This window comes from Buteo buteo, chromosome 3, assembly GCF_964188355.1.
Source record: "Buteo buteo chromosome 3, bButBut1.hap1.1, whole genome shotgun sequence".
NCBI lineage: Eukaryota > Metazoa > Chordata > Aves > Accipitriformes > Accipitridae > Buteo > Buteo buteo.
In genome coordinates, this window is record NC_134173.1 from 56,008 (window position 1) to 83,952 (window position 27,945).

The window sequence follows — 27,945 nt, forward strand, 5'->3', positions numbered from 1 at the left end:
CTAACCCAACCTTAACCCTAAGAGTAACCTTAGCCCTTAAAACTAACCTAATACAAACCCTAACCCTAACTCCTAACCCTAACCCTAGCCCTAACCCTAGCCCTAACCCTAACTCCTAACCCCTAACCGTAACGCTAGCCCTAAGCCTAACCCCTAACCCCTAATCCTAACTGTCGCAGTAGAGACGGACACGACAAGTAATAGATCATGCAAAATGGCTACTTTATTGTTCTAACCCACCTTTTTATACCCTTCTTTTGAGTATGTATTAGTATATGATTGGTTTGGTTAGTAACTAACAATTCATGATTGGTGAGTTCGTTAGGACGGTTCTTCTAATCGCTATCTTGTTTTTGTACTGGTCTTCTCGGATCTTTCCAGACTCTCAAGGATACACTACAAGCTGCTCAAGGTCGCGCTGTTCTCAAACTGTCAGGAATTCCGTAGGCTCGTTGCATCCCCCGACAATTCCCCCTTTTTGTATTTGTGCTAAAGATATTGTCCCAGCTGCCCTCTGCAGGGCCCTTTGCAGAAGGCTGAAAAGACAGGGTAACATCAGGAGCATAGTTATCACAACCAAGATCACTACCCCCACAGTCTTGAGCAGAGATATCAACCATCCAGACAATCCCCAACCCTCGAACATCTTCGTCAGCCAATCTAATTCATCGCTTTCTGTCAGCTTCCTGACTCCCTTCTTTAATTGTTGAATACTACTGAAAATGGATCCTGAGTGATCGGATAAATTCATACAACACATCCCTTCAAACTCATCACAACCATGTCCTTGTGCTAAAAGCAAGAAATCAATTGCAGCTCTATTTTCTAGCATAGCATGTCTGACATTATCAAAGTCTAGCAGTAAATCAGATAATACTACACCAGTCTGTATTCAGGGACCCCAGAATTTGTGATTCCTGGGGTGGCGATGAGGGTGAATGTCCGATTCATGGAAACCAGGCATTCCCATTCATTGAGTCCATGACCTGCTGCACAGGGGTCTCCATCAATAAGTTCTTAAACTCTGTTGATGTCAGTGTAACCCCCTATTAAACCTGCAAAAAAAGGATTGCTTAGTGTTACTGTACTAAGGTATAAGCAATCTTGTCTGGTCACGTCAGCCAGGGTCATCCAGATGTTTTCTTTGGTTTGCGGCGGTATCCATGACTACGTCCATCTGAGGACTGTGAGGTAGATGAACCATCTGTACATTCTTGTGCTGTCTTGCTCTGCGAACTCAGCCCAGCAATCGGTAGATGCCAGCTTTGCGTGGGCCTCCCCACGGAGGCAACGATGGCCTTGCTGTACACCAGCCCGATGCTCTTTGGAAAATCCCGGTATTTATACATTTGCAGAGGAATGGATTTCAACACACGTGGCCAGCGGGTGCCAAAATCCGCCTCAGTTGCAACCTATGACGCATGCGCTCGCTGGCCAGGCGCGCTGCACGAGTCATAGCCATCCTGTCTATTGGTTCATGGGCTTTGTGATGCGGTTGCAATGCACAGAGAATCTTGACCTGTTATATTAGCCAAGGTGACCTACACTTAGTTTTTTGGTTGAGGTGGTATTTATATTGCCGCACCCTCTGGGATGTTCCAGATGATGACGGTCGCACAAATCGAGCGGGAGTCCATTGTGGGCCTGCATCTGTGGAAACACAAGCATAACCTCGCCCCCAGGTTAATAGCTCACATGGTCAATTCCACTGACCAGTAACTAAATCTTTAACATGTACTTTGATACCCTTTTGTAAATTCTGTGTTGAAAAGAGAGAAGTGTTGAAAAAGAGGAGGTAGGGAAGAATTATCCCCATAACGGAGAAAGTTAAGAACATAAACTGCTTTATCTAAGCATGCCTATGGTGGTTCCCCAATCATTCCCCCTTTTTGTTTTATTTTTGGTTTTTGTTTTTTTTTTTTTTTTATTCTAGCATTACCTTCCGTATAAAAACCTGGTGAAGTGGTATGACTCCGGATATGCATGATTAAATAAGGTTCTATTCATAGGTGAATACTTTTCCAGAGTTCTAAAAGCACATCAAATAATAATTGATTGTCTGACATGGTCAAAGCCACTTTGTCTAGTCGAGAAACCAAATTAGCTACATACGCTGAGTCAGTTACAATATTTACAGGAGTAGAAAAAATAGAAAAAGCAACAGCCATTGCACGCAGCTCTACCACTTGTGGAGAACCATTTTGATGTACTACTTTGCCGTTCCAGTTATTGTTTTCATACCATACTACTGCTGCTTTACCCGGTATTCCAGAACCATCTGTGAAGACAGTAGGGCCTTTCACAGGTTCCGGCTGGCTTAAGTTTTTCTGACCAAATGGTATTTCTCGAGCAAATTTCAGGAGCGGGTGCGACAGTAGATGATACGAAATCTGTCCTTGAAAACCCGCCATAGCTGCTTGCAGCTCATAATTGTTTGCCAGACACCATTCAAAGTACCAATTTTGAACAGGTAAAACAATCGTAGCTGGATCACGTCCTATTAGTTCTACACAGCGTTTTCTGGCTTTTATGATTACATCAGCAATAAGTTCAAACAAGCCAGAAGCAGTATTTCATGGCTGGAATAACAAAAACATCCATTCTAAATTACGTAATGGGTCATCCCACTCAGAATTCCACTGCACCAAAGCACCAAATGGCAGTTTTGGCAATTAGCACAAAGAATTGTACCAATCAAGACAGATCAATTCGAGAAACAAATTTCTTGAATATACATTGTTCCACCACGTGAATTACATTTAACACTTCCTTATTCAATATTCTGGGTTCTGTTGGATCATTGGAATGTTTTAAGAAGTCCAATAGAGGTTGTAACTGCGAATTGGTCAGTCCAAGATAGGACCTGATCCAGTCCAAGGATCCCGTTAATTTCTGTACATCATTGAGTGTCTTAACCGCAAGATTAAGTTTCACAGGTTGGGGCACAACCTGCATGTTTGTAATTGCCATTCCCAAATATTTCCAGGGTGCTATTTCTTGCACTTTTCCAGGGGCAATAACCAACCCATATTGTCGTAGCGAATTCATGGCCAAATATTTCATGTCATTCAACTGCTCCTTGTTGTCTGATGCTAACAGAATGTCATCCATATAGTGATAACAATAACTAGTGGGGAATTTTTCCTTTACAGGTGACAGAGCTTGTGCAACAAACCATTAACAAATGGTTGGTGAATTTTTCATGCCCTGCGGCAGAACTCTCCATTGATATCTTTTTGCCTGTTCTGCATGATTGATAGAAGGCACAGAAAATGCAAATATTTCTTTGTCTCAGGAAGCTAATGGAATTGTAAAAAAACAATCCTTAAGGTTCGTGACAATGATTTCCCAATCTTGAGGGATCATGGCAGGTGAAGGCATGCCTGGTTGCAGAGCCCCCATCGTGGCCATGACAGCATTGACTTGCCGCAGGTCATGCAAAAATCGCCATTGTCCTGATTTTTTTTATCACAAACACTGGAGTATCCCATGGACTGTGAGATGGTGCAACGTGTCCGGCAGCTAGTTGTTCTGCTACCAATTCTTGCAGGGCCTTTAATTTTTCAATTAGTAGGGGCCACTGATCCACCCACACAGGGTTATTTGTTAACCAGGTTAAAACAAGCGTGGGTTGTCTAACACCCTGCAGCACAGTGGCCCCCGTTAAAAATCCGTGGTAATTCTCACCCCCCACTGCGACAAGCAATCCCTCTCCCATAAATTGAGGGGAGCTGCCGTCACATATGGTTTAATAACTGCTTGTTGGCCCTCAGGATCGGTAATCAGAACTGGTGTGTCTGCCGTCTTTGCTCGCGCAGAGCCTCCCAGCCCCACTACTCCCAAACCAGCCTCCTCTGTGGGCCAGGTGGACAGCCACAGACAATCAGCAGTAATAGTCACATCGGCTCCGGCGTCCAGGAGCCCTGCAAGCCTTACTGTAGTCGGCGATCTTCCGTGATTCAACAGCGTGCACATCACGTGGTCGGGATGACAAGACAGTCCGAGACCAGCAGAACTGAGGGGGTCCCGTAGAGCCGAAGCCTCCATCGCATCGCAGGTGCTATCCTGCTCTTGAAATAGAACTCAAAAAAGGAACAAGTTGAGCAATATGAGTACCTTTAGGGATTAATACTGGTGGGTAGGGGGTCGAAACCATCGTGCAAATTTGATCTGGTGATGTTTTGTGTGGAGAAGTTACATTGATGTGCCCTTCACTGCCACACCCACAGCACTTTCCAGAATTTCTCATAGCATTGGCTGTGGTGGTCACCGTGTATTCCAGTGTCCCAGCTTTAGAACATGCAGCTACCATGTCAGGGACAGAAGGATCTCCTGGTAAAGCCTGTATGATCTTTTGACAGTCCTTATCAGCATTATCTCTTGCTAACCGTTTACATAGAATTTGCCTTAAGACATCATCTTCTACCTGTTTTTCCAGGGCAGCAGATATTTTTTCTACAAATTGTAAAAAGGGTTCTGTGGGGCCTTGGTGGATAGTGGCATATTTTCGCTTCGGAGCTGCCACGTCCATGGGTCGCTTTATTGCCATAAGGCCTATATTGTGTGCTTGTTCGAGAGCCATCGGAGGCCATGTAGCCTGCAGCTGAGGGCTACTATACTGCCCTGCACCAAGCAAAGCATCCTCTCCAAGACCTAATATCAGGTCACCCTGTAGCAGTCGGAAATTATGCTGTGCTGCTGTGCATGCCATCTGCCTCCAAGTAGATTGAAATACTTGCAATTGTACGGGCTGAAACAGCACTTGTGCTAGATGCATAATGTCATATGGACACAGCAGATCTATGCTGATTACACGAATAAGTTGCATCACCTCAGGAGAATTGATTCCGTATTTTTGTACTCTGTTCTGCAAATCCTGCACTACTCTCCAGCCGATTGGATTGTGCTCATCGTGCCGGTTTGTGCCTGGAGCAGCTCTGAAAACAGGAAACGTAACAGGAGCCTCTGCTGCTTTATCTAGAGGCTTGAGAAACGCCGGTGTTAGAGAGCACGGGCTGAGGCGTTCTACTAGATCCCAGTTGCCAGAGTCGGCAGCATATTTTCGAACTCCCTCCCAGAACTGATCAGGGGATCTCGAGACCACAGTTATTGTGGATGGAGGGAGAGCCCCCAGCAGGGGTTCCTTCGGTATGGTTTTATCTGTGAGCTGCAGAGATCGCATAGTGTCAATTAGAGATTTTTCTGCCTCAGTTTCATTTCGGTTCTCACTTTCCATTCGGCCCTCACATTCAGTGTGACTCTCACCGTCCTTTCGGCCCTCAATTTCAGTACGGCCCACACTGTCCGGCTCGGTGTTAATCGCCACATCATTCTCCTCAGGGGGGGCTGATGGAGTCACCCCTTCTGCCGCCGCACCAGTAGGTGAGGAGGGCCCCTCATCGCCCGGTAAAGTAATTAATGGCGTAGGAGGAGGAGGAGGTGAATAAGGGTATGATCTGATTTTGCCCATGAGGCGTATTCTGCCCGCAACTGCTGAGATTGCAGCATTAGCTGCAGCTGTTACTTGAGCAGAAACATTTTCATTGCTAACATTACCAGAGTCCTCAGCTTTCTTTTGCCAATCATTCGCATCACATTCTGCTTTCCGTTCTTTCAGAGTCTCAGTTAGTAAATGCCATCCGACCGCCAACTCGCACAGCTCTTTCTGTCCTTTAGAAATCTCATCAAACGTTTTCAAGGCCACAGATTGCCATGCACCCACACTAAACGCAATAACTGTTGTGGCTTGAAAGCCTTGCATCCTACACCATAGTAAAATCCTTTTCAAGCCTTGTTCTGGGGTTTTAACCCCTTTTCTTTTTAATAGGGCTCTCCAGGTAGACAAAATCATCTCCTTTTCTTTTGTTAATTGCTGCCCCATTCTAACAGTTTTGTACACGGTAGCTCACCTTATTAGGTGTCCAGGCTCAGGTCCGGACCAGGCAGATTCCACTGCTCTCAGCTTCACCGGGCTCTGTCTCCGCAGCTTGTCTCGCTGCCCGTATACTCTTTCGCAGCTCTCGTCACCGCTGGTATACTTCTTGCTAGTGCTGGATTTATTGCCTTTAAATGATCTGTTCGCTCAGACGCATCGGGGTCACCATTTGGCGCAGTAGAGACAGACATGACAAGTAATAGATCACGCAAAATAGCTACTTTATTGTTCTAACACACCTTTTTATACCCTTCTTTTGAGTATGTATTAGTATATGATTGGTTTGGTTAGTAACTAACAATTCATGATTGGTGAGTTCATTAGGACGGTTCTTCTAATCGCTATCTTGTTTTTGTACTGGTCTTCTCGGATCTTACCAGACTCTCAAGGATACGCTACAAGCTGCTCAAGGTCGCGCTGTTGGCAAACTGTCAGGAATTCCGTAGGCTCGTTGCATCCCCCGACACCTAACCATAACCCTAAACCCTAACCCTAACTCTAGCCCTAACCCTAGCCCTAAGTCATACCCTAACCCTAATCCTAACCCTAACCCAACCTTAACCCTAAGACTAACCTTAGCACTTAAAACTAACCTAATACAAACCCTAACCCTAACTCCTAACCCTAACCTAACCCTAACACTAACTCTTACCCTAATGCTAGCCCTAACCCTAAACTTAGCCCTAACCCTAACCCCAACCATAACACTAACCCTAAGCCTAACCCCTAACCGTAACCCTAGCCCTAACCCTAAGTCTAACCCTAACCCTAATCCTAACCATAACCCAACCTTAACCCTAAAACTAACCTTAGCCCTTAAAACTAACCTAATAGAAACCCTAACCCTAACTCCTAACCCTAAGCCTAACCTAACCCTAACCCTAGCCGTAACCCTAACCCTAGCCCTAACCCTAACCTTAGCCCTAAGCCTAACCCCTAACCCCTAACCGTAACGCTAACCCTAAGCCTAACCCCTAACCCTAACCATAACCCTAAACCCTAACCCTAGCCCTAGCCCTAAGTCGTACCCTAACCCTAATCCTAACCCTAACCCAACCTTAACCCTAAGACTAACCTTAGCCCTTAAAACTAACCTAATAGAAACCCTAACCCTAACTCCTAACCCTAACCCTAGCCCTAACCCTAACCTTAGCCCTAACCCTAACCCCTAACTGTAACGCTAACCCTAAGCCTAACCCCTAACCCTACCACAACCCCTAACCCTATTGACCAACCCCTAACCTAACCCTAAAACCTAAGCCCAAACCCTAACCCTAATGACTAATCCCTAACCCTACCACAACCCCTAACCCTAATAACTAAGCCCTAACCTAATCCTAAACCATAAGCCTAACCCTAACCTCTAAACCTAATGACTAACCCCTAACCCTACCACAAGCCCTAACCCTAAAGACTAACCCCTAACCTAACCCTAAACCATAACCCCTAACCCTAACCCCTAAGCCTAACGACTAACCCCTAACCCTACCACAACCCCTAACGCTAATGACTAACCCCTAACCCTACCACAATCCCTAACCTAAGCCTAACCGCTAACCCTACCACAACCCCTAACCCTAATGACTAACCCCTAACCCAAACCCTAACCCCTAACCCTAAGGACTAACACCTAACCCTACGCACAAACCCTAACCCTAATGACTAACCCCTAACCTAACCCTAAAACCTAAGCCCAAACCCTAACCCTAATGACTAATCCCTAACCCTACCACAACCCCTAACCCTAATAACTAAGCCCTAACCTAATCCTAAACCATAAGCCTAACCCTAACCTCTAAACCTAATGACTAACCCCTAACCCTACCACAATCCCTAACCTAAGCCTAACCGCTAACCCTACCACAACCCCTAACCCTAATGACTAACCCCTAACCCAAACCCTAACCCCTAACCCTAAGGACTAACACCTAACCCTACGCACAAACCCTAACCCTAATGACTAACCCCTAACCTAACCCTAAAACCTAAGCCCTAACCCCTAAACCTAATGACTAACCCCTAACCCTACCACAAACCCTAACCCTAATGCCGAACCACTAACCTAACCCTAAACCCTAACCCTAACCATACCACAACCCCTAATCCTAAAGACTAAACCCTAACCTAACCCTAAAACATAACCGCAAGCCCTAACCCTAATGACTAACCCCTAACCCTACCACAACCCCTAACCCGAATCCCTAACGACTAACCCCTAACCCTAATGACTAAACCCTAACCCCACCACAACCCCTAACCCTAAAGACTAACCCTTAACCTAACCCTAAACCATAACCCCAATCCCTAAACCTAACAACTAACCCCTAACCTAACCCTAAACCATAACCCCAACCCCTAACCCTAACAACTAACCCCTAAGCCTAACCCCTAACCATACCACAACCCCAACCCTAATGAGTAACCCCTAACCTCACCCTAAACCATAACCCCAACCCCTAACCCTATCCCCTAACCCTAATGACTAACCCCTAACCCTACCACAACCCCTAATACTAATAACTAACCCCTAACCTAACCCTAAACCATAACCCTAACCCTAATGACTAACCCCTAACCCTACCACAACCCCTAACCTAAGCCTAACCCTAACCCCTAACCCTAATGACTAACCCCTAACCCAAACCCTAACCCCCAAGGACTAACCCCTAACCCTACCACAAGCCCTAACCCTAATGACTAACACCTAACCTAACCCTAACGACTAAACCCTAACCCTACCACAACCCCTAACCCTAATGACTAAACCTTAACCCTACCCCAACCCCTAACAACTAACCCCTAACCTAACCCTAACCCCTAACAACTAAACCCTAACCCTACCACAACCCCTAACCCTAATGACTAACCCCTAACCTAACCCTAATCCCTAACCTAACCCTAATAACCATGATCCTAACTCTAAACATGACTAACCCTAACTGCTAACCCTAATCCTAACCCCCTAACCCACCCTAAACTAACCCTAATGGCTGCGCACACGCGACCCTAACAGCCCTAACCCAATACTAGCCCTAACCCCCAACACTAACCTAACCCTAATAAGCTACACACACACGCGACCCTAACAGCCCTAACCCAATACTAACCCTAGCCCCCAACCCTAGTAAGCTACACACGCACAACCCTAACAGCTACACGCACGCGCAGCCCTAACCTGCTACCCTAACCCAACCCTAATAGCTACGCACACGCGACCCTAACGGTAATGGCTATACACACGCGTGCACGGCCCTAGCCCTAATAGCCCTAACCTGCTACCCTAACCCCTAACCCGATACTAACCCTAACCTAACCCTAATGGCTACACACATGCACGACCCTAACGGTAGTGGCTACGTGCGCAACCCTAACCTGCTGCTCTAACCCCTAACCTAACCCTAATAGCTACACACACACGCAACCCTAACGGCTACACGCACACGACCCTAACCCTAATAGCCCTAACCCACTGCCCTAACCCTAACCCCCCTAACGGCCCTAACCCTCCCTCCCAACCCTAACCGCTACCCCTACTGGCTACACACACGACCCTAACCCTAATGGCCCTAACCCCTAACCACCCTAACCCTAATAACTAACCCTAACCCCCCCTCCCCCTATCCCTAACCTAAACCTAATGGCCACGCACACACACGGCCCTAACCCCTAACGGTTCCCTAACCCTTAACCCTAATCACTCCCTAACCCTAATGGCCATGCCCACTGCCCTAACCCACTACCCTAACCCCTAACCCACTGCCCTAACCCCTAAACCTAACCCAAGCCCTAACCCTAAACCCTAACGACCCTCAACCTAACCTAACCCTAATCCTCACCCCCTAACCCTAACAGTGTGACTGACATTAATCCTAATGCTGTGACAAAGCATACTCCTAACCCTAATGGTGTGACTAACTCTAACCCTAACCCAACACCCTAACCAGACACGCTAACCCTAACCCCCTAACCAGACACCCTAACGCAACACCCTAAACCTAACGTGACACACTAACCCAACAACCTAACACTAAACCCTTAACAGTAACCCTAACCTGACAGCCTAACCATAAGCTCACAACCTAACCTGACACCCTAACCCTAATCCGACACCCTAAGCCTAACCCTAACCTGACACCCTAACCCGACACCCTGAGCCTAACCCTAAACTGACAACCTAACCATAACCCAACACCCTAACCCAACACCCTGAGCCTAACCCTAAAGACTAACCCCTAACACTAACCCCTACCGCTAAGCATAACCCCGAACTCTAATCCCTAACCCTAACACACTAACCCTAACCCGACACCCAAACCCTAACCCCTAACCATAACCTGATGCCCTAAGCCTACCCTAACCTGACACCCAAGCCTAACCTGAAACCCTAACCTGACACTCTAACCCCTAACACGACACCCTAACCCGACATCGTAACCCTAAGACGAAACCCTAACCCAACACCCTAACCCCTACCTCTACCCCTAACCCTAATCCCTAAGCCTAACCCTAACACGCTAACCCTAACATGACACAGTAACCCTAACCCCCTAACCGGACACACTAACACTACCCCAACAACCTGATGCTAAACTCTTACCAGTAAGCCTAACCCTAATCCGACACCCTAACCCTATCACCCTAAACCTAAGCTCACAACCTAACCTGGCACCCTAACCCTAACCTGACACCATAACCCTATCCCCTAAACTAACAACCTAATCCTAAACTTTTGACCTTGAGTCCATGACCCCTGACCTCCACTTTTACCCTCAGCACTGTGACCTTTGACCCCGGACCCCAGTGACATTTGACCTTGGCCCCGAAGCCAACACCCTAACCTGTCACCCTAACCCCAAACCTAAACACTAACAGCCCTAATCCCAAACCCACATCCAGCCACCAGAGGGCGCTGTCCCACCACTCATACCACTCTCTGGTGAGGCCCTGCCCACTGGGTGTAACCCTTGTTAGGGTTCCTCTACAGTAGGGTTTCCAGGGAGTAGGGGTAGTGGAGCCTGGGGTTCTGCAATGCTAGGGTTAGGGGTGTTCTGGGTATGGTTAGGGCAGTCTAGGGTTATGGGTCCCTGGGGTCTAGAGTGCCTGCAAATGCAGGGACCCCTGACTCCAGGGACCCCTAACCCTAGCCCCCCTAACCATAGCCCTGCAGATTAGGGGGGCCTAATTAGGGGTTCCCCAGTGGGGTTAGGGTGGGGTTCTATGTCTAAGAAGTCCCCTAACCGTAGAGCACTAGGGGGTGTAATGTGGGGGTACCCCCGCAATAGGGTTAGGGTGGGGTTCTGGGTCCCAATGGTACCCTAACCCTACCTTGAGCTAACTAAAACTGGAGGGGTGGGGCACGTGGCAGCTATTACCCTCATTGATTACTATGGGGAGAGTTCTAGCTTACTCTAATTATTGCATTGGGGGGGTGTAGAGGTGTGCAAAGTAGGGGGTGGGGCTCAGGGAAGGAGTAGGTAGTGGGGGCAGCGCTCCTAATTAGGGTGTGGGGGTTGGGGAAGGATTACCTACAGGGGGGGCTGCTAATTAGGGGACTGGTGCTGGGGCAGGGCCTGCTAATCCCAGGGCAGGTGCTGGGGGGAAGCCCACTAACACCAGGGGTGGGTGCTTGGGGGTGAACTTACCTCAGGAAGTGGTAGGTGGGTGGGGAAGGTGTAGAAAATCTATAAAAAAAAAAAAATTAAGAATATGTAAGTTTGGTGCAGCAGTAGAAATTGGCTTCCTGCCCAGGAGCAAGTGTTTTCTGGTTTGCTTTTTATTAACTCTTTGCTCCCAGAAAGTCTACCAATTTCTACTGCTTTTTTTTTTTAAATGTTTACTTTTGAACTTAAAATTAAGTTTAAGCGCAGCAGTACTGTCACTTTCTCAGTTAAACGCAGCAGTACTGCAAAATCTAAACTTAAGCACTACAGTACTGCAAAATCTGAGGTGAAGCGCAGCAGTACTGCAAAGTGGCAGTAGGAAAGGGCTTCTGCCCTGGAAGTAAATTTTTTACCTTTGTTTTATAACTCTTTACTCCCAGAGCCTGAGCCATCTGCTACTGCTCTTTTGTTTTAAATTTACGTGCCACAGTAGCAACTTCCACGTGCCACAGTAGCAACTTCCACGTGCCACAGTAGCAACTTCCACGTGCCACAGTAGCAACTTCCACGTGCCACAGTAGCAACTTCCACGTGCCACAGTAGCAACTTCCACGTGCCACAGTAGCAACTTCCACGTGCCACAGTAGCAACTTCCACGTGCCACAGTAGCAACTTCCACGTGCCACAGTAGCAACTTCCACGTGCCACAGTAGCAACTTCCACGTGCCACAGTAGCAACTTCCACGTGCCACAGTAGCAACTTCCACGTGCCACAGTAGCAACTTCCACGTGCCACAGTAGCAACTTCCACGTGCCACAGTAGCAACTTCCACGTGCCACAGTAGCAACTTCCACGTGCCACAGTAGCAACTTCCACGTGCCACAGTAGCAACTTCCACGTGCCACAGTAGCAACTTCCACGTGCCACAGTAGCAACTTCCACGTGCCACAGTAGCAACTTCACAATATCAACTTTCAAGTTTCACAGAAGCAACATGCAAGTTTCACAATACCAACTTTCAAGTTTTACAATACAGTTTCACAATAGCAACTTTACATTTTTACAATACAGTTCCAGAATACATTTGTACAACAGTAACTTCAAAAATTGCAGTATAAAATGGCTTCCAACATAATAGTAAATTTTTTATTTTTTTACTTGATTACACCCAGGGACAGTGCCATATCCTACTGCTTTTTATTGTTGTTTCACCGGGTATTTAAATACAGAGTTTACAGACCATGTTCTGAATCTACAGACCATGTTCCAACCTATCAGTCTTTTCCACATTCCTCACTGCCATTATGGCCGTTGCTGCACATCCAGAAGTTTTCCTCCCCGAGGTTATGTTACCTTCACAATCCCTGTTCTCAAGTAGAAAACGAGTTAGCTCTGCTCCTCTTCACAGACTGTCCACTTCCACACCTAGGCACAAAAACAAAAATCGAAAAATATCATTACATCGCAAACTACAAAGAGCACCCAAATATTTTACAAACACACCAAGGAAAAATACAGTTACACTCACACACTTCACAACCCTGGCCTACTCTATGCTGGCCATCTAGTCCAACTCCCCCCACCCTTCGCCCGCAAAATCCTCAACTATCTTCCAAAGACCATCTGCTGACCAACATAATTCCCTGCGCTAATTGGCAATGACCATGTTCCAGGGGAGTGCCGTTCCCGAGAGCCTAGAAAAAAATCCCCCTGCCTGCCAAAACCCCGGCCCGAGCCTGACCCCCATCCGAACATTGGCAATGAACATCGCCTCACAGAGCACCAGGACGGGGGGGGGACCAAAACACACCTGACTAGGGGGAAAAAAAAATCCCCCAGCTAGGGTTTTTTTTTATTCTAACTGTATTTTTTTTTTCAATTCTAATTCCCTAGAAAACATCTCACCTGTACAACCTGAAAGGAAAAAAACATTAAAAAGTCAAAACACATAACCCTACAAGGTTACACACATTCACAACACACTACGCATTGACATCGCATGCACACCGGCCCTCACTCTCAACTCATCCATCCAACAGCCTGCCACCCTCAAGGGGCCATTGCCCTGTGTCTGCAGCACCAGGGGTCTCAAAAATCACCCTGCCTGCCAAAACCCCGGCCTGACCCAGACCCCCGTCTGAACACTGGCCATGAACATCGCCTCACAAAGCAGCCAGGACTGGGGGGGAAAAAAAAAAAAAAATCCACTGGCTGGGGATTTTTTATTCTAATTGTATTTTATTTTTTCCTAATCGCCTAACAAACATCTCTACATCCACCCTACAAGAGACCACTGAAAAGCTAAACCACGTAACCCCACAAAGTTACGCACATTCACAACACACCACTCATTCAGATCACATGCACACTAGCCCTCACTCTCAACTAACACATCCTGCAGCCAAAGGGCGTCAAGTGGCCATCGCCCCTTACTTGCAGCACCGAGGACCTCAATAATCACCCTGCCTGCAAAACCCCCAGCCCCAGCCCAACCGCCTTCCAAGCTCCCCACAAACTACCCTTCCATTACAGCAACGCTTCAACACACACCATCTGCACCATACACAGATTTTCAACCAGATACTTAGCTTTCATAGTGGCACATGTCACAGTCCAACCTCCGTAGCAGCCACATCGCCTAAAGGTGAGGTTCCTTCAAATGCCTCGTGGCCTATGATCACCTGCAAAACCAACACACAAAACTCTTGAACACGCACTTCACCCTCGGCATAAAAAGAAATCTTCCACAGCTCCAAACACCTGCTTCTCACCGATTCCAAAAACAAAAAACTCAATACCTTAACCATTTCTAGAAGCTTACCACAAAGTGTCCACATAAACAATATTAACACCCACGCCCAATTACTGCCTTACTATATTCTACCTCACAATCTACTTGCAATCCACTCCCCTACTGGCATGCAATGACTCAAAAATCTTTTAACCCTCAATGCTAGCAATCGAGACATATCAACATTTCACCCATAGACTCTTATCGCTGTTCCACCTACCGCCGACTCTACGGCCCCGGGCAGGGCGGCTCCAAGCCAAACACACCTGTGCACACACCAACACAAGACAGAACAGAACAGTACAGACAAGGTGATTCAGAGAGAAGACTCTCAGCAAGAAGAATGACTCCCGGGCGGGAGGTGCCGTCCGGCAAGATGACCTACAGGGTCCAAAACGCCGAGGCGAGGAGGCTGTATGGCAGACCCCCGAGGAGTCCAACGTAACGGCCTGTTACAAGATGGTACTGTCAAAGCCGAGACGATGGATGCGCCAGAAGCCTGTCATCAAGACCTAGGAACGTCAAGATGCAGGGAAGAACTCCCAGTCCGAGAAAACGGACAGCTAGAGAGCGGAGCTGCCAAAGCGGCCCGAAAGAACGCCGCAAAAAGAACCGACTGGAATCTGCCGAGACCGATCCGTGCTTTAGAGCTCCGAACGCAAGAAAAGAAGCACCCGATTGGCACCGGGCCGATGAGCAAGAGCATTCGAGACCCTAGGGACGGCGCCTAAAGCGCGTGCCGTGCTCCCCCGGCACAAAGCGCGACGAGGACGTTGAGATCTGAGGAAGGTCTAAGCCACGGAGGACAGACTACACAAACCACGCGCCACCACAGACACAGGCCGGAACCGCCCTGCCCGGCACACGCTGGTCTCGTGCTGAAGAGCAACCCACTCCCTTCGCCTGCGCAAAGGCGACTGCTTTGAGACGGTCCTCTCTCCTGCGCTAACTGTAAAACCCCTCCCGGCAATTCCCAGCTTCGTCCCTTCCTCCCAGCCGCTCCCCAGCCCGGGTCCCTCAGCTTAGCTTTCAGAGGGCCAAGAATACGAATCCATCCTCCGCAAAAATCGCGTGGGCCAACTGGGACGATCCGGCAGTCGCCAGGTTCCTCTTCATCATCTGCAGTGAAGACAAAAAAAAAAAAAAAAAAAGAAAAAAGGCAACAAAATCAGAAGAGGCAGCAAGTAACCTATCAGCCAACACCAACTACTTTCCTACTTTCCCAACCCCCCACTTAATCACACATGCCACAGCGTTACGCTTACCTGCTCATTCCAGAGTCAGACCCTGCGGCCATCGTCACTCAGGGTACCCGAGACAGCAAGACGCACAAAACTAGCACAGCAGTCGTGAGACTCACCGGGCCCATTCTCCTCCTCCCTAATCCATGGCTCGCCTCGAACGCTCATCCAGATCCAAAGGCAGCCCGCACAGCGCCTGCAACACAAAAGATAAATGCTTAACCAAGCAACCGCGTAATAATTGATATTCAACACCAACTCGGCCCACAACCACCTCACCTTCTCAAACTCCTCGGTGGCCTGCGGCACAGCTCCTCTGAGGCTGCGTGTGCCACCTGCAAAAACCAAAGCAGAAGACGCGTGCCGGGAGGCCGCCCGAAACCCTGAGCCTGCCCGGACCGATTCCCAACTCCCTCTCCTTTACCTTGGCTGCTCAACTACCCTGCTCCGTCACCGAGAGCTTGCCACGTCAAAGCACGCGTACTACCTGCAAAAAACAAACAAGGGACGCTTCCAACTTTGCCAACAATGCGACACCTCCAAAGGAACGGTTTCTTTAACCCAGTAGTCACGGCTCACCTTGCCCGAGACACCTCCGGTGCCGATGGCCCGCTTCGCTCCTTGCTTCGCACCTTCCAAATAAAAGAAAAACAGAACCCCATCAGCTAGTCATAGAGCCACCGGCCCCATCTTCCCTCCGACTCCACTCGCAGACCCACCTCCTTACGGCGCTCCGCTCCCCTCCTCCATCGCTCTGGGGCACACATCTTGCCTCTCCACATCTGAAAAAAAACCCATATTGAACGAGTCAGCCTGGATGCGGAGCAAGAGCCTAACAACTCCAGAGATCTTGATTCCATCTAGGAATACCAGTACTCCACCTACAACCAGCCATTTTTTAAAAAACAAAAAACAAAACCAACAAAAAAAACAGGGCCAAACTTTAAGCCCATCACATGCAAGCCTCAACACCTTAGAGGCTCAAATCCACTTCACCACCCCTCAACAGCCTCTGCCACAGGCCTACAATCATTGCCATAAAGAAATCTCAACATTGCTGTCCGCACAGCCCACCAATGCCTACTCGATCCCAGATGACTGTACAACCCTTGCCTAAACAATTAAAGCAAATCAACGTTTCACCCATAGACTCTTATCGCTGTTCCACCTAGCCCGACTCTACGGCCCCGGGCAGGGCGGCTCCAAGCCAAACACACCTGTGCACACACCAACACAAGACAGAACAGAACAGTACAGACAAGGTGATTCAGAGAGAAGACTCTCAGCAAGAAGAATGACTCCCAGGCGGGAGGTGCCGTCCAGCAAGATGACCTACAGGGTCCAAAATGCCGAGGCGAGGAGGCTGTACGGCAGACCCCCCGAGGAGTCCAACGTAACGGCCTGTTACAAGATGGTACCATCAAAACCGAGATGATGGATGCGCCAGAAGCCTGTCATCAAGACCTAGGAACGTCAAGATGCGGGGAAGAACTCCCAGTCCGAGAAAACGGACAGCTAGAGAGCGGAGCTGCCAAAGCGGCCCGAAAGAACGCCGCAAAAAGAACCGACTGGAATCTGCCGAGACCGATCCGTGCTTTAGAGCTCCGAACGCAAGAAAAGAAGCACCCGATTGGCACCGGGCCGATGAGCAAGAGCATTCGAGACCCTAGGGACGGTGCCTAAAGCGCGTGCCGTGCTCCCCCGGCACAAAGCGCGACGAGGACATTGAGATCTGAGGAAGGTCTAAGCCACGGAGGACAGACTACACAAACCGCGCGCCACCACAGACACAGGCCGGAACCGCCCTGCCCGGCACACGCTGGTCTCGTGCTGAAGAGCAACCCGCTCCCTTCGCCTGCGCAAAGGCGACTGCTTTGAGACGGTCCTCTCTCCTGCGCTGACTGTAAAACCCCTCCCGGCAATTCCCAGCTTCGTCCCTTCCTCCCAGCTGCTCCCCAGCCCGGGGCCCTCAACTTAGCTTTCAGAGGGCCGAGGATCCGAATCCATCCTCCACAAAACCACACGGGCTAACCAGGATGTTCTTCAAGGGGACACATTGATCTTCAACATCTGCAAAGAAACAAACAAACAAACAACAAAAAAAACCCACAAATCAGAAAGGCGAGTAAGCATCCCGCTGGCCAACGCCAACTACTTCCCCAACTCCCCCCTCCTCACAAGTCCCACCGTGTTTGCTTCCCCACTCATTTCAGAGTCAGACCCTGCAGCCGTCATCACTCGTGGTACCTAAGGTACCAAGAGACACCAAGTTAGCATGGCGCTCGCGAGAAGTCATCGGCCCCACGCTCCTCCTCACTAATCCACAGCTCACCTCAAACGCTCATCCAATTCAAAGATAGCCCACACAACGCCTCCAGAACGGAAGGTAAATGCTTAACCGAGCAGCCCCATAACACTTAGCTATTCAACACCGACCCGGCCGACGACCGCCTCACCTTCTCGGACCCCTCACCGGCATGCAGCTTATAGCAGACCAGAGACCTTATAGCAGACTTCACGGTACGTAAAGGGTGCCTATAAGAAACCTGCAGAGGGACTTTTTACAAGGGTGTACAGCAATAGGACAAGGCGGTACCAACTTCAGCCCTAAAGAGGGTACATTTAGTTTAGGCGTTAGGAAGACGTTTCTCACTAGGGGTGGCGAGGCACTGGAACGCGTTGCCCAGAGAACCTGCGGATGCTCCCTCCCTGGAAGCATTCAAGGCCAGGTCAGATGGGGCTTTGAGCAACCTGGTCTCACGGAAGGTGTCCCTACCCATTGCGGGGGTGAGGGAACTAGAGGATCTTTATGGTGCCTTCCAACCCAAACCATTCTATGATTCTATGACATCCAAATCCAACTGCAAAACTCCTCTGAGAAGGGCTGGTGAACCCTCCTCCCTTTCCCCAGCAGTCCCAAAACTTTAGAAACCTCTTTTCTTCTCCTCAACTGTCAGGAAAGGAACCCCACTGCTTCCTGACACCTCCTGCCCTCGATTCGCACCCCTGAACCCCCTTCAGTGGCTACTCCTCAGGAGCCGCTCTTCTGAGCCACATCCCAAATTCTAGGGGCACCTCCTAACCTACAGCTTCCCAGAGACTCTGAGCTCTGCTACATCCCCACAAAATAAAGTCAAGTCCCAAGGCTTGTAATCTACGAGGGGCCTGCCATAAGCTGCAAAGGTTCTAGGGACAACGTGGCATTCTGTGGGCAATGAGGAAAGGCATCCCAAACCCTGAAGGGCACTGTGCATCACGGCCCTTCTGCTTGCTTCAGAAATACTAAAACTCCATATACAAATGCATACAAGATACTGACCCTGACCCCTGCTAAACAATGTCACCATCGGTCTCATTAAGAGATATATCAGCAACTTACACAGCATACAGCAGAACTGGTGAAAAAAACAAGGTTCCTTTTTCAATAAAGCTGGGAATTCCAGGAAAACAAAATGCATGAAGAATTTAAAAAAAAAACAAACAACAAACTATGCATACTATTAAACCATCTTTCTACACCTGAACACTCAAAATTACTGACCTGAAAAAAAGAAAGGAAAAACAAAAAAAAGCTGCATACAAGTGTTACTTGCTACCACACATGCTGCTGAACCTTGACTGGTCCTGAAGCTCTTACCTCAGGCAGACACCTCTTCCCAAAGGGCTGAGCCAGCTCCAAAGCTGCAAAGGACTCAAGAAAGAGCTGAGCACCAACACCAGAGAAACCCAGGAGCACAATGAGCTCCCTCAGCAGAGGCTGTGGCTCAAATACCCCGAGCCTCTGCCCACCACCCTTAGCACAATCACCTGGGAAAGGGGAAGGGCAAACCACCAGAAGTTATAAGAGTCAGCTGGAGGAGCAGCAGCACTGTTCTCACCTGCCTTAAATTTACAGCAAGCAAAGCCCTGAACAGACAAAGTAACCCCTCCAGGAAATGACACTACTTGCTCCTTTACTATAGCTACACCTATTGCATCAGCAATAGGACTGGGTAGGGAATTAAACTTAATTTTTCTGGGGTGTAGCTAGAAAACAATAGATGCCCTTCTAAACTAGGTAAGAAACTAGCTCATTAAATGCAATGACAATGTTGTTATCAAAATGATGTGCTTTAGTTTCCTATAAAAAAGCCAAAATGCTCTGGGGTTATGCTTCATTTCTAGCAAGACTGTGCATACCACCTAACTTCTACCAGAACTACTGTATGAATAGCAATAAGAAAAACATTCCTGTATTATCAACACTGTTTTCAGCACAAATCCAAAATGTAGCCCCATACTAGCTACTGGGAAGAAAATTAACTCAATCCCACCCAAAACCAGCACAACAGGGTATGTGACAGAGACAAAAGAATTAAAAAATGGGGACAGCTAACTAAACAAACAGACATAGGAAGAAAATTTAAAAGGTGATGGGCTACATGACAGACAGGAACAACTTAAAGACAGTGAATAGGTTAAAGTAGACATAGAAAGAAAAAGTAAAAAGCAACGGGGTACACAATAGTGAGGAAAGAATTAAAAAACAGTGATACACAGCTCGATACAAGTAGACATAGAAGGAAAATTTAAGAAGTGATTGGGTACAGGACAAAAAAAATTTTAAAATAGCCACAGTGAACTAAAACTGAGAAATATCAAGGAAATTTAAAAGTGACACAGGGGCACAGGACAGAGAGAAAAAAAATAAAAAATAAAGACAGGGAACTGGATAAAAGCAGACCTAGAAAGCAAATTTTCAAAGCAACAGGGTACACAACAGACAGGAAATAATTAAAAAATAGCAATAGGCAGCTTCATAAAAGTAGATGTAGCATCGTGGTTTAACCCTGGCTGGCAACTAAGTACCATACAGCTGCTCACTTACTCCACCACAGTGGGATAGCGGGAGAATCGGGAGGGTAAACGTGAGAAACTCATGGGTTGATATAAAAAGTTTAATAATTAAAAAGACTATTTTTAAAAAAAAAATTGTACGAGGAAAAAAAAACAGCAAATGAAAACAATTGCTCACCACCAACTGACCAATGCCCAGCCAGACTCAAGCAACTGGGTACAGGACAGAGAGGGAGGAATTAAAATATAGGGCCAGGGAGACAGAGAGGGGAAGACATAGAAATTAAATTTTCAAAGTAATGGGGTACAAGGCAGCGCAGAAAAAAAATAAAAAACAGGGAGAAGCAGCTGGTTAGAGAGAGGCATATTAAAAATTTAAAAGGCAACAGGGTACTGGGCAGAGTTGACAGAAGAATAACAAGTTTTGAGGAGCCATACACATAGGTGGGCAGGCAGAGAGGGAGACAGAGGAAGGGAGGCAGAGGTGGGCCAGGATGCAGAGGATAGGACTTGTGACTCACCACAGCTCCTGGTGCTGGCAGGAGACCTTCACCGCCCCAATGCTTCTCTCTCTGCCTCTGCCCCTTCCTCCTCCCCAGTGCCGGCTGCCTGACCCTCACGTACTCGGCAGCACGCAGTGGATGCCTCGATGCTCCTCATCCACAAGGCTTGCTTTGATACACGGTGGCTCACGCATGTAGCCAACAAAGGCCAGGGACAGCTCAGAGGGATCCTTCCTTGCCACAGGGACTGGCCATTCCTTGCTGCAGGCACCTACCAGCCAGACCCCCCTGCACTCCCTCCTCAGCCAGTTCCCCTGCCCAGGCAGCCCCCTTTACAGCTGGAGCCCCTTCACACAGCAGGGCCAGCCCCATCCTCAGCCTCACTGGCCACACCTGGGGCCATCCCAGCTCCAGCTGGAGCCCATCAGGAATAGGGGCCATTGCCAAAGCCCCACAGCACATCATCCCTGCCCCTGCACCTACCCACATCCAGGGAGACAGAGGAGGCAGGAAAAATTTATTCATTAAGATAAGAATTCCTGGCATATAAGAAATCCTGGCAATAAGTTGGCTACAAGGCTCAGTGCCCAAAGGCAGCAGGATGGGGGGATAAAAGGGAAGAGAAAAGCAGGAGGAAGGACAGAGGGACACAGATGTGCAAGACAGGGAGCCAGGAAACTGGATGCTGGGAACAAGAGAGGGACAAGAAGCAGGAAAACAGTGTAGAGAGAGAAGAGCAGAGAGACTGAGCAGAACAACAGAGATGGAGATGGAGGAATAAATAATAGGAAGCAGGGGAGAGAAGGGGAAGAGACTGGCAGGACAGGAAGATAAACACAGGACAAGGGACAGGGAAACATTCTCAAGTGATACAGGAGAAGAAACAGCAAGAACTAGAAAAAAGAAACAGGGAGCCAGGTAGAGAGAAAAATTTTAAAAAGCAACAGCATACAAGAAGCATAGGCAAGAACTAACAAACAGGCACATGGAGATGTAGAAAGAGGGAGATGTAGAAAGAAAATGTAAGAAGTGACAGCGTACAGGACAGAGAAGGAAGAGTTAAGAACTAGAGACAGGGAGATGGATAGAAGGAAACAGAAAGAAAATTTTGAAAGCAACAGAGTACAAGAATCAAAAAGTAGGTACATGAAGCTGCATAGAGGGAGACATTAAGAACGAAATTTGAAAAGCAACAGGGTACAAGAAACACAGGTGAGAAATTAAAATAAGGTCAGGGAGACAAAGAGAGGGAAAAGTAGCAAGAAAATTTTAAAAGCATCTGGGTTTAAGAAACATGCAAAAATTTAAATAGGGATGGAGAGGCAGGAAGTTTCAAAAGTGATGATATACAAGAAACATAGGCAAGATTTAAAAAACAGGGACAGGGAGCCTGATAGAAGGAAACTCTGGTGGGTTGACCTTGCCTGGCTGACAAGTGTCCACCAAGCCACTCTATCATTCCTCCTCCTCAACAAGACAGGAGGGTAGAAAATACAACAAAAAAAGCTTGTGGGTCAAGATAAGGACAAAGAGATCACTCACCAATTACTGTCACAGGCAAAACAGACTCAACTTAGGGAAAATACTTTGTCAGTCAAAATCAGAGTACAATAATGAGAAATATGAACAAATCTGAAAAACACCTTCCCCCCACCCCTCTCTTTTCTTCCTGGGCTCATCTTCACTCCTGACTTCTCTACCTCCTCCTACCGAGCAGCACAGGGGGAGAGGGAGCGGGGGATTGCAATCATTCATCACAAGTTGCCTCTGCTGCTCCTTCCTTCTTCGTGTTCTTCTTCTGTTCCAATGTGGTGTCACTCCCATGGGGCCACAGGGCCTGCCAGAAAACCTGCTCCAGTGTGGGCTCCTCTCCACAGCGTCACAGCCTCCCCTTTGGGTGCATCCGCCTGCTCTGGCGAGGGGTCCCCCATCGGCTGCAGGTGGATATCTGCTCTGCCATGGACCTCCGTGGGCTGCAGGGGGACAGCCTGTGTCACCATGGTCTTCACTGCAGGCTGCAGGGGAATCTGCTTTAGGACCTGGATCACCTCCTCCTTTTCCTTCTTCACCAACCTTGGTGTTTGCAGGACTGACAGCTTCTGCATAGCATTTTTTTAGCCCTTCTTAAATATCACAGAGGTGCTACCAGCGTTGCTGGTTGGCTCAGCTTCGACCAGTAGCAGCTCCATCTTGGAGCTGGAACTGGCTGTGCCCAATATGGGGACAAGTCCTGCTGTCTTCTCACAGAACCCACCCCTGCAGCCCCTGCCCACTCCCCTGCCCCAGCTTGCCACACAAACTCACTACAACAGTGATCGGCTACAGGGCAGAGAGAGGGGATTGAAAAGTAGGAAAAGGGAGACAGAGAGAGATGGGGCGGGGGGAGGGGGGTAGCAATAGGCTACAGGACTGAGAGGAGAAACTAATAAAAAGGGAGAGGGTACCAGACAGAGAGATGGAGAAAAACAAATACTAGTGATGAGCCATAGGGCAGAAGAAAGAATTAAAAAAGGGGACAGTGAGGTAGATGAGAGAGACTGAGAAATATCAAAACCACTGATGATCTAAAGGGGAGAGAGAGGGAAAATAAAGAATAGGGACAGGGAATCAGACAGAGAAAGAATAATAAAGACAACAATGGGCTATGGGACAGTGAGGGAAGAAGTTAAAACATAGGGACAAGGACCTGGAACAAGAGAATCTAAGAAAGTAAAAGTGTATCCAGAATACAGGACAGAGAAAGGAATTTAAACCACAGCTCTCGCTCTTGGACCTGCCAGGAGACCTTGCCAGTTCAGATGCTTCTTTCTCCTTCTCTCCTCCCTTCCTCTTCTGTAACTCCAGTCGCTTGGCTGTCCTCCACATAACGGAACACGCGAGCGCCTCGCAGCTCTTAGGAGATGAGGCCTCCTAGACACGTAGCCTCGCTCGCTCGCTCACTACATGGCCGTACCATGCTGCTGGTCATGCATACAGACCCCGGCGGTCTGACCTGCTGTGGACTACGAGGAGGGATCCTCCCACACCCAGAGAGGCAGGCTCTCTCTTGCCTGCAGCAGGAGGCAGCTGCCAGCCAGATGGCCTTCTGTTTCTTCTTCTTTACCTTTCTCTGGCCTCTCCAGCTTCAGCAGCTCCCGTCCACAGCCAGCAAGCGCTCCGCCTGTCCCTCTGTGCTCCTGTGCCACGAGGAGAGGGAGGCCAGGCAGAGACAGCCCACGCGAGCCTGAGGCTGCTGCAGGCAACGGCATCCCCGGGGACGAACGGACAACCGCACTCACAACGTGGCCTCTGGGAGAAGGAAAGAGGCAGCAGTGACCGTTATTACCATAGCTCGACCCTGGCCGGAGCCCCTCCTTCCGCAGGGGCTTCCGCAGACGCCGCTCGTTCCCCGCGCCGCTGCTAACGGCACCCACGTTCAGGGAGACTCAAGAACATGGGAGGGCCAGCTTGCTGCCCTCACGACAGGGCTCGGGGGCTGCCTGCGGCTACAGCACAGGCTTCAGGGGAGGGGCTGGAGCTGGGGGCAGCCGCACGGGCCGAGCGGGGCCGGGGGAAGGCGCCGAGGGAGCTCCGGCGACTCGGGGAGGCGCCCGCTGGCCGCGCCTGGGGGGTGCCCGCCTCTGTCCCCTCTCCCCTTCTATCGGCTCTCGGGGAACTGCCCGGCGCTGCCCTGGCCCGGCTCGCCTCCGGCGGACCGGGAGCCTGCCGCGGCGGCCGCTTCGCAGCTTCCCGTCCCGCCAGCCCCGGGCGGCCGGCGGGCAGGAGGCACCCCCCGCCACCGTCCCCGCCGGAGGGGATCGCTCGCCTCACCCGCGGTCCCAGCGCTCGCCCGCTGCGCGCCGCCACGCTGCCCCCGGGGACGGCGCATGCGCCGGAGGGGCCGGAGCCGGCGCACGAACGCCGGGCTGCCCCACACGCAGGGCGGCGCATGCGCCCGGGCGGCGCATCCGCACGGCTGGTCGGGGAGCCGGCGCAGCGGGAGGCCCACGGAAAACCACGGGAAACCGGCAACGCTCCTGAGTCTGACCTAGTCAGACTCCGGGGGCCGCGGCGAAAGCAAGGACTACGCCGCGCCAGAGAGCCGCGCTGCTGCCCGGCCGCCGAGTCCGCGAAAACTACAGCTCCCGGCATGCCCCGGGAGGCAGCCTGCCCTGCTGCCTGACCCCGAGGGGAAGCCGCTTCCGTTTCCGCCCACCCCAACGCCGGCGCAGCCGCAGTTCCCGCCAAGCCTCCAGCCCCGCTCCGGGGCGTTCCCGCCGCCGCCGCTCCGCGGCCCCCCCCGCCCGGCTGCGGCTCCCTGCAGCGCCCCTCCGCCGCGGCGCGGCCCCCCCCCGCCCGGCTCCGGGCAGCGCCCGCCGCCGCCACTCCGCCGCGACGCGGCCCCCCCCGCCCGGCTCCGGGCAGCACCCTCCGCCGCCGCCGCTCCGCCACGGCACGGCCCCGCTGCTGCTCCGTGCATCCGACACGGACCCCGCCGTCCTCCTCGGGGCTTTCCCTGGGACCCGCTGGGCGACTGCGCAGCCCCGCCACGGGGCCCGGCCCGGCCCGGCCCCCCCCTCCCCCGCACGCACGTTCTCCCAGCCGCCCTGTGAGCCCCTAGGCCTCCCCCCCGGCCTCGGCAGCGCCAGCTCCCACCTCCCCCGGGCCACCCCCGCCTCCGACGTTCGCGGTCCGAGGGGCGCCCGGCCCCGCTCACCTTCTCCCGAGGGGCAGCCGCAGCCCCGCCACCGCTCCGCTCCTGCCTCGGCTCCCACCGGCCCCGCCCCGGCCCCTCCCCCGGCAGCCCCCCTTTCCAGGGAGGGGCCGTCCCCATCAGCCTCACTGCCCGCACTTGCGGCTCCTCCAGACCTGGCCCGCAGCTGGGGGACCAAAATCCGGAACAAAACTCCTCAACACCCATGGGAAGTTAAGCAGCAGGCACTTCCGTGATTAAATGAAAGATGTCAAGAGTCACCTCATTTGGAAGAGGTGTTAACTGCAGTCAAAATACAATTTTAATACCCATCTTATTTTAGTTCTAAGACTTGGCGAGTGCTAGGTATCATCTTTTCCATTTACCCAGGTCCACCAGCGAGGCCATAAGGGAGATTTTTTCCAGAGAAGATAGAGTTATTAAGTCTAAAGTCCATGATTTGCTTTTCTCTTTCATGAAAAGGTGAGTGGATCACGTAATAAACTTTGCGTAACCAATTTGTTAATCAAACCTGTTGATTGTTAAAATATATTGATCTCTACAACTTCGTAACTAAGCTGCTTTTAACTGTAATAACCCCAGTAACAAGTGCAGAAACTAGATATTGAGCTAAGTAAGCAGGATGTGCCAGTCTTGATTACCTTATCATATAGCTCCTCAAGAGCAGTTTCCTGAGAAAATAAGGAACTGGTCCCAGAAACTGGCCAAGGCCGATTCCGTGGCTTGGATAGATAAACTTGAGGGAGTGTCCCCATGGAACTAATTATAATACCTCTTGGAATTAATTACAATACCTCTTGGAATTAATTTTAATGCAAAGCAGGAGTAGGTCATGAATATGTATAGGCCTACCTGGAATTCCCATACATATGTAACACTTAACTGTTTAACTGTGAAACACGTTACCACATCAAGTGTGCGCCGTTGGTGGAGCGGAGACTCCCCGGCCACCCAGGGCTGTTTGGCCTGCTTGGTGGTTGCTACAATAAACCTTGATTGGATTATCCCTGGGCTGGCGTACAAATTTACGTCGTAACTTAGAACAGATCATATATCATCACTAGTCACCCAAACAGTTAACCCTGAACTTTTCACCTGTCCTTTAATACAGTCAACTCCAAGCTAAATTTTTTCCGTCATTAAGAGGGGACCAAAGATCATTTAAAATATTATTATACTTTCTACAAAGACATCCCCATCTGAGAGCTTTAGCTACTAGAGAAAGTCTTTGGAGTTTGGGGTCAGAGGAGCTGCAAGTATAAACTTTAATACAGCTCTGTTTAGGATGTGTGATTTTTCTCTGGTTGTCTAAACCAGTCTAAATTTCCATAGATGGTCCCGACACTGGGTAGCTCTAACAAGGATCCTGGAACTCCAGTAAATTCTAAACAGTGTTTTATATTTCAAATATGATGCCAAGTTCCTTTTTGCACTTGTCTCTACGGTTTTGGCAACTGACAGCCCCAAGGGGTGCCTGCACAAGTTTCTCCCGAAGGGCGATTAAATTAATTCTTTTGTCCATCAGGTGGATGGTTTGGTAATGTTATAATTCACAACGCTCTAATTCCTTCTTTCAAATTTAAAAAAAATAATTGCCTTTTAAATCCATCCCATTTAATTTGCTAAAATGATTCTCATTGTTCTGCATCTTTTCTCAAGTTTTGGTTAAATTCAATGTCAGTATTCTCCACGGAACTAGATTTTCATTTGACTTTGGAATCGGAAGGCAGGCTGTTACTGAGGTTAAATTTTGTGTCTTTACCAAACTTTGAATCAATTACAAAACTAGATATTTTTTTTTAAACCAAATTACAAAAACTGTTAATATCAAGATTAATAGCTCAAACAATAATTGTTTCATTTTGTTTATCTCATGTTTAGAACCCCTCAAAAAAACCCACATAAACCCTATACACACACAAAAAGATTACTGCCCTCGACAATATTCCTAATAGCAACCCCAATAGTATAAACTTTACACAGCTGTTTTCCCAAATAGATAATGTGAAACTTACTTATAGATTTTCAGTTTTAAAGGGCCAGTTTCTTTAGACTTCCAATTTCTTGTTGGTGCTTTCTTTATTCTTGAATAATGAAGCCAAGGTTCTTCTCCCAGACCTTTACTGCTCTAAGGGTTGTTAAAATGACTCGATACAATCCTTTCCACTTCTCAGTGATTTTATATATATTCAATCTCCTGGTCGGAAGGGAAGCACTGCTACGTCCAATTCTAAGGGTCCAGCTGTGGAGACATACTAACAAAGTTCCTGAAAAGAATTGCTTAAAGAAATCATAACACCTTTTAAAAACCTATCTCCAAAGGCACTCAAGATGCTCAGAACATA

At 49.3% G+C, this 27,945-nt stretch overlaps 1 protein-coding gene across 18 annotated transcripts; it reads right to left on the reverse strand.

The window, feature by feature from the left end:
• Positions 1 to 201: 201 nt before the first annotated feature.
• On the reverse strand, positions 202 to 27,608 carry LOC142028824 (uncharacterized). 18 transcript variants are annotated; one of them, XM_075022653.1, is made up of 12 exons: positions 25,604 to 27,608; positions 24,011 to 24,195; positions 16,288 to 16,350; positions 16,148 to 16,200; positions 15,848 to 15,903; positions 15,688 to 15,764; positions 15,354 to 15,446; positions 11,949 to 14,217; positions 11,578 to 11,616; positions 5,910 to 6,152; positions 3,937 to 4,082; positions 202 to 1,650 (listed from the first exon to the last, which is right to left on the reverse strand). In XM_075022653.1, the coding sequence occupies exons 1-6, from the start codon at positions 25,805 to 25,807 to the stop codon at positions 15,708 to 15,710; spliced, it is 618 nt and encodes a 205-aa protein (XP_074878754.1). In that variant the 5' UTR covers positions 25,808 to 27,608; the 3' UTR covers positions 202 to 1,650; positions 3,937 to 4,082; positions 5,910 to 6,152; positions 11,578 to 11,616; positions 11,949 to 14,217; positions 15,354 to 15,446; positions 15,688 to 15,707. The 18 variants fall into 18 exon arrangements, 9 of the variants coding, with proteins under 9 accessions (XP_074878754.1, XP_074878760.1, XP_074878755.1 ...); XM_075022659.1 differs by adding an exon at positions 17,601 to 17,638 and having other exon boundaries at positions 202 to 4,082; XR_012649711.1 differs by lacking the exons at positions 15,354 to 15,446; positions 24,011 to 24,195 and adding exons at positions 15,993 to 16,055; positions 17,601 to 17,638 and having other exon boundaries at positions 202 to 4,082; positions 25,604 to 25,860.
• Positions 27,609 to 27,945: the final 337 nt, after the last annotated feature.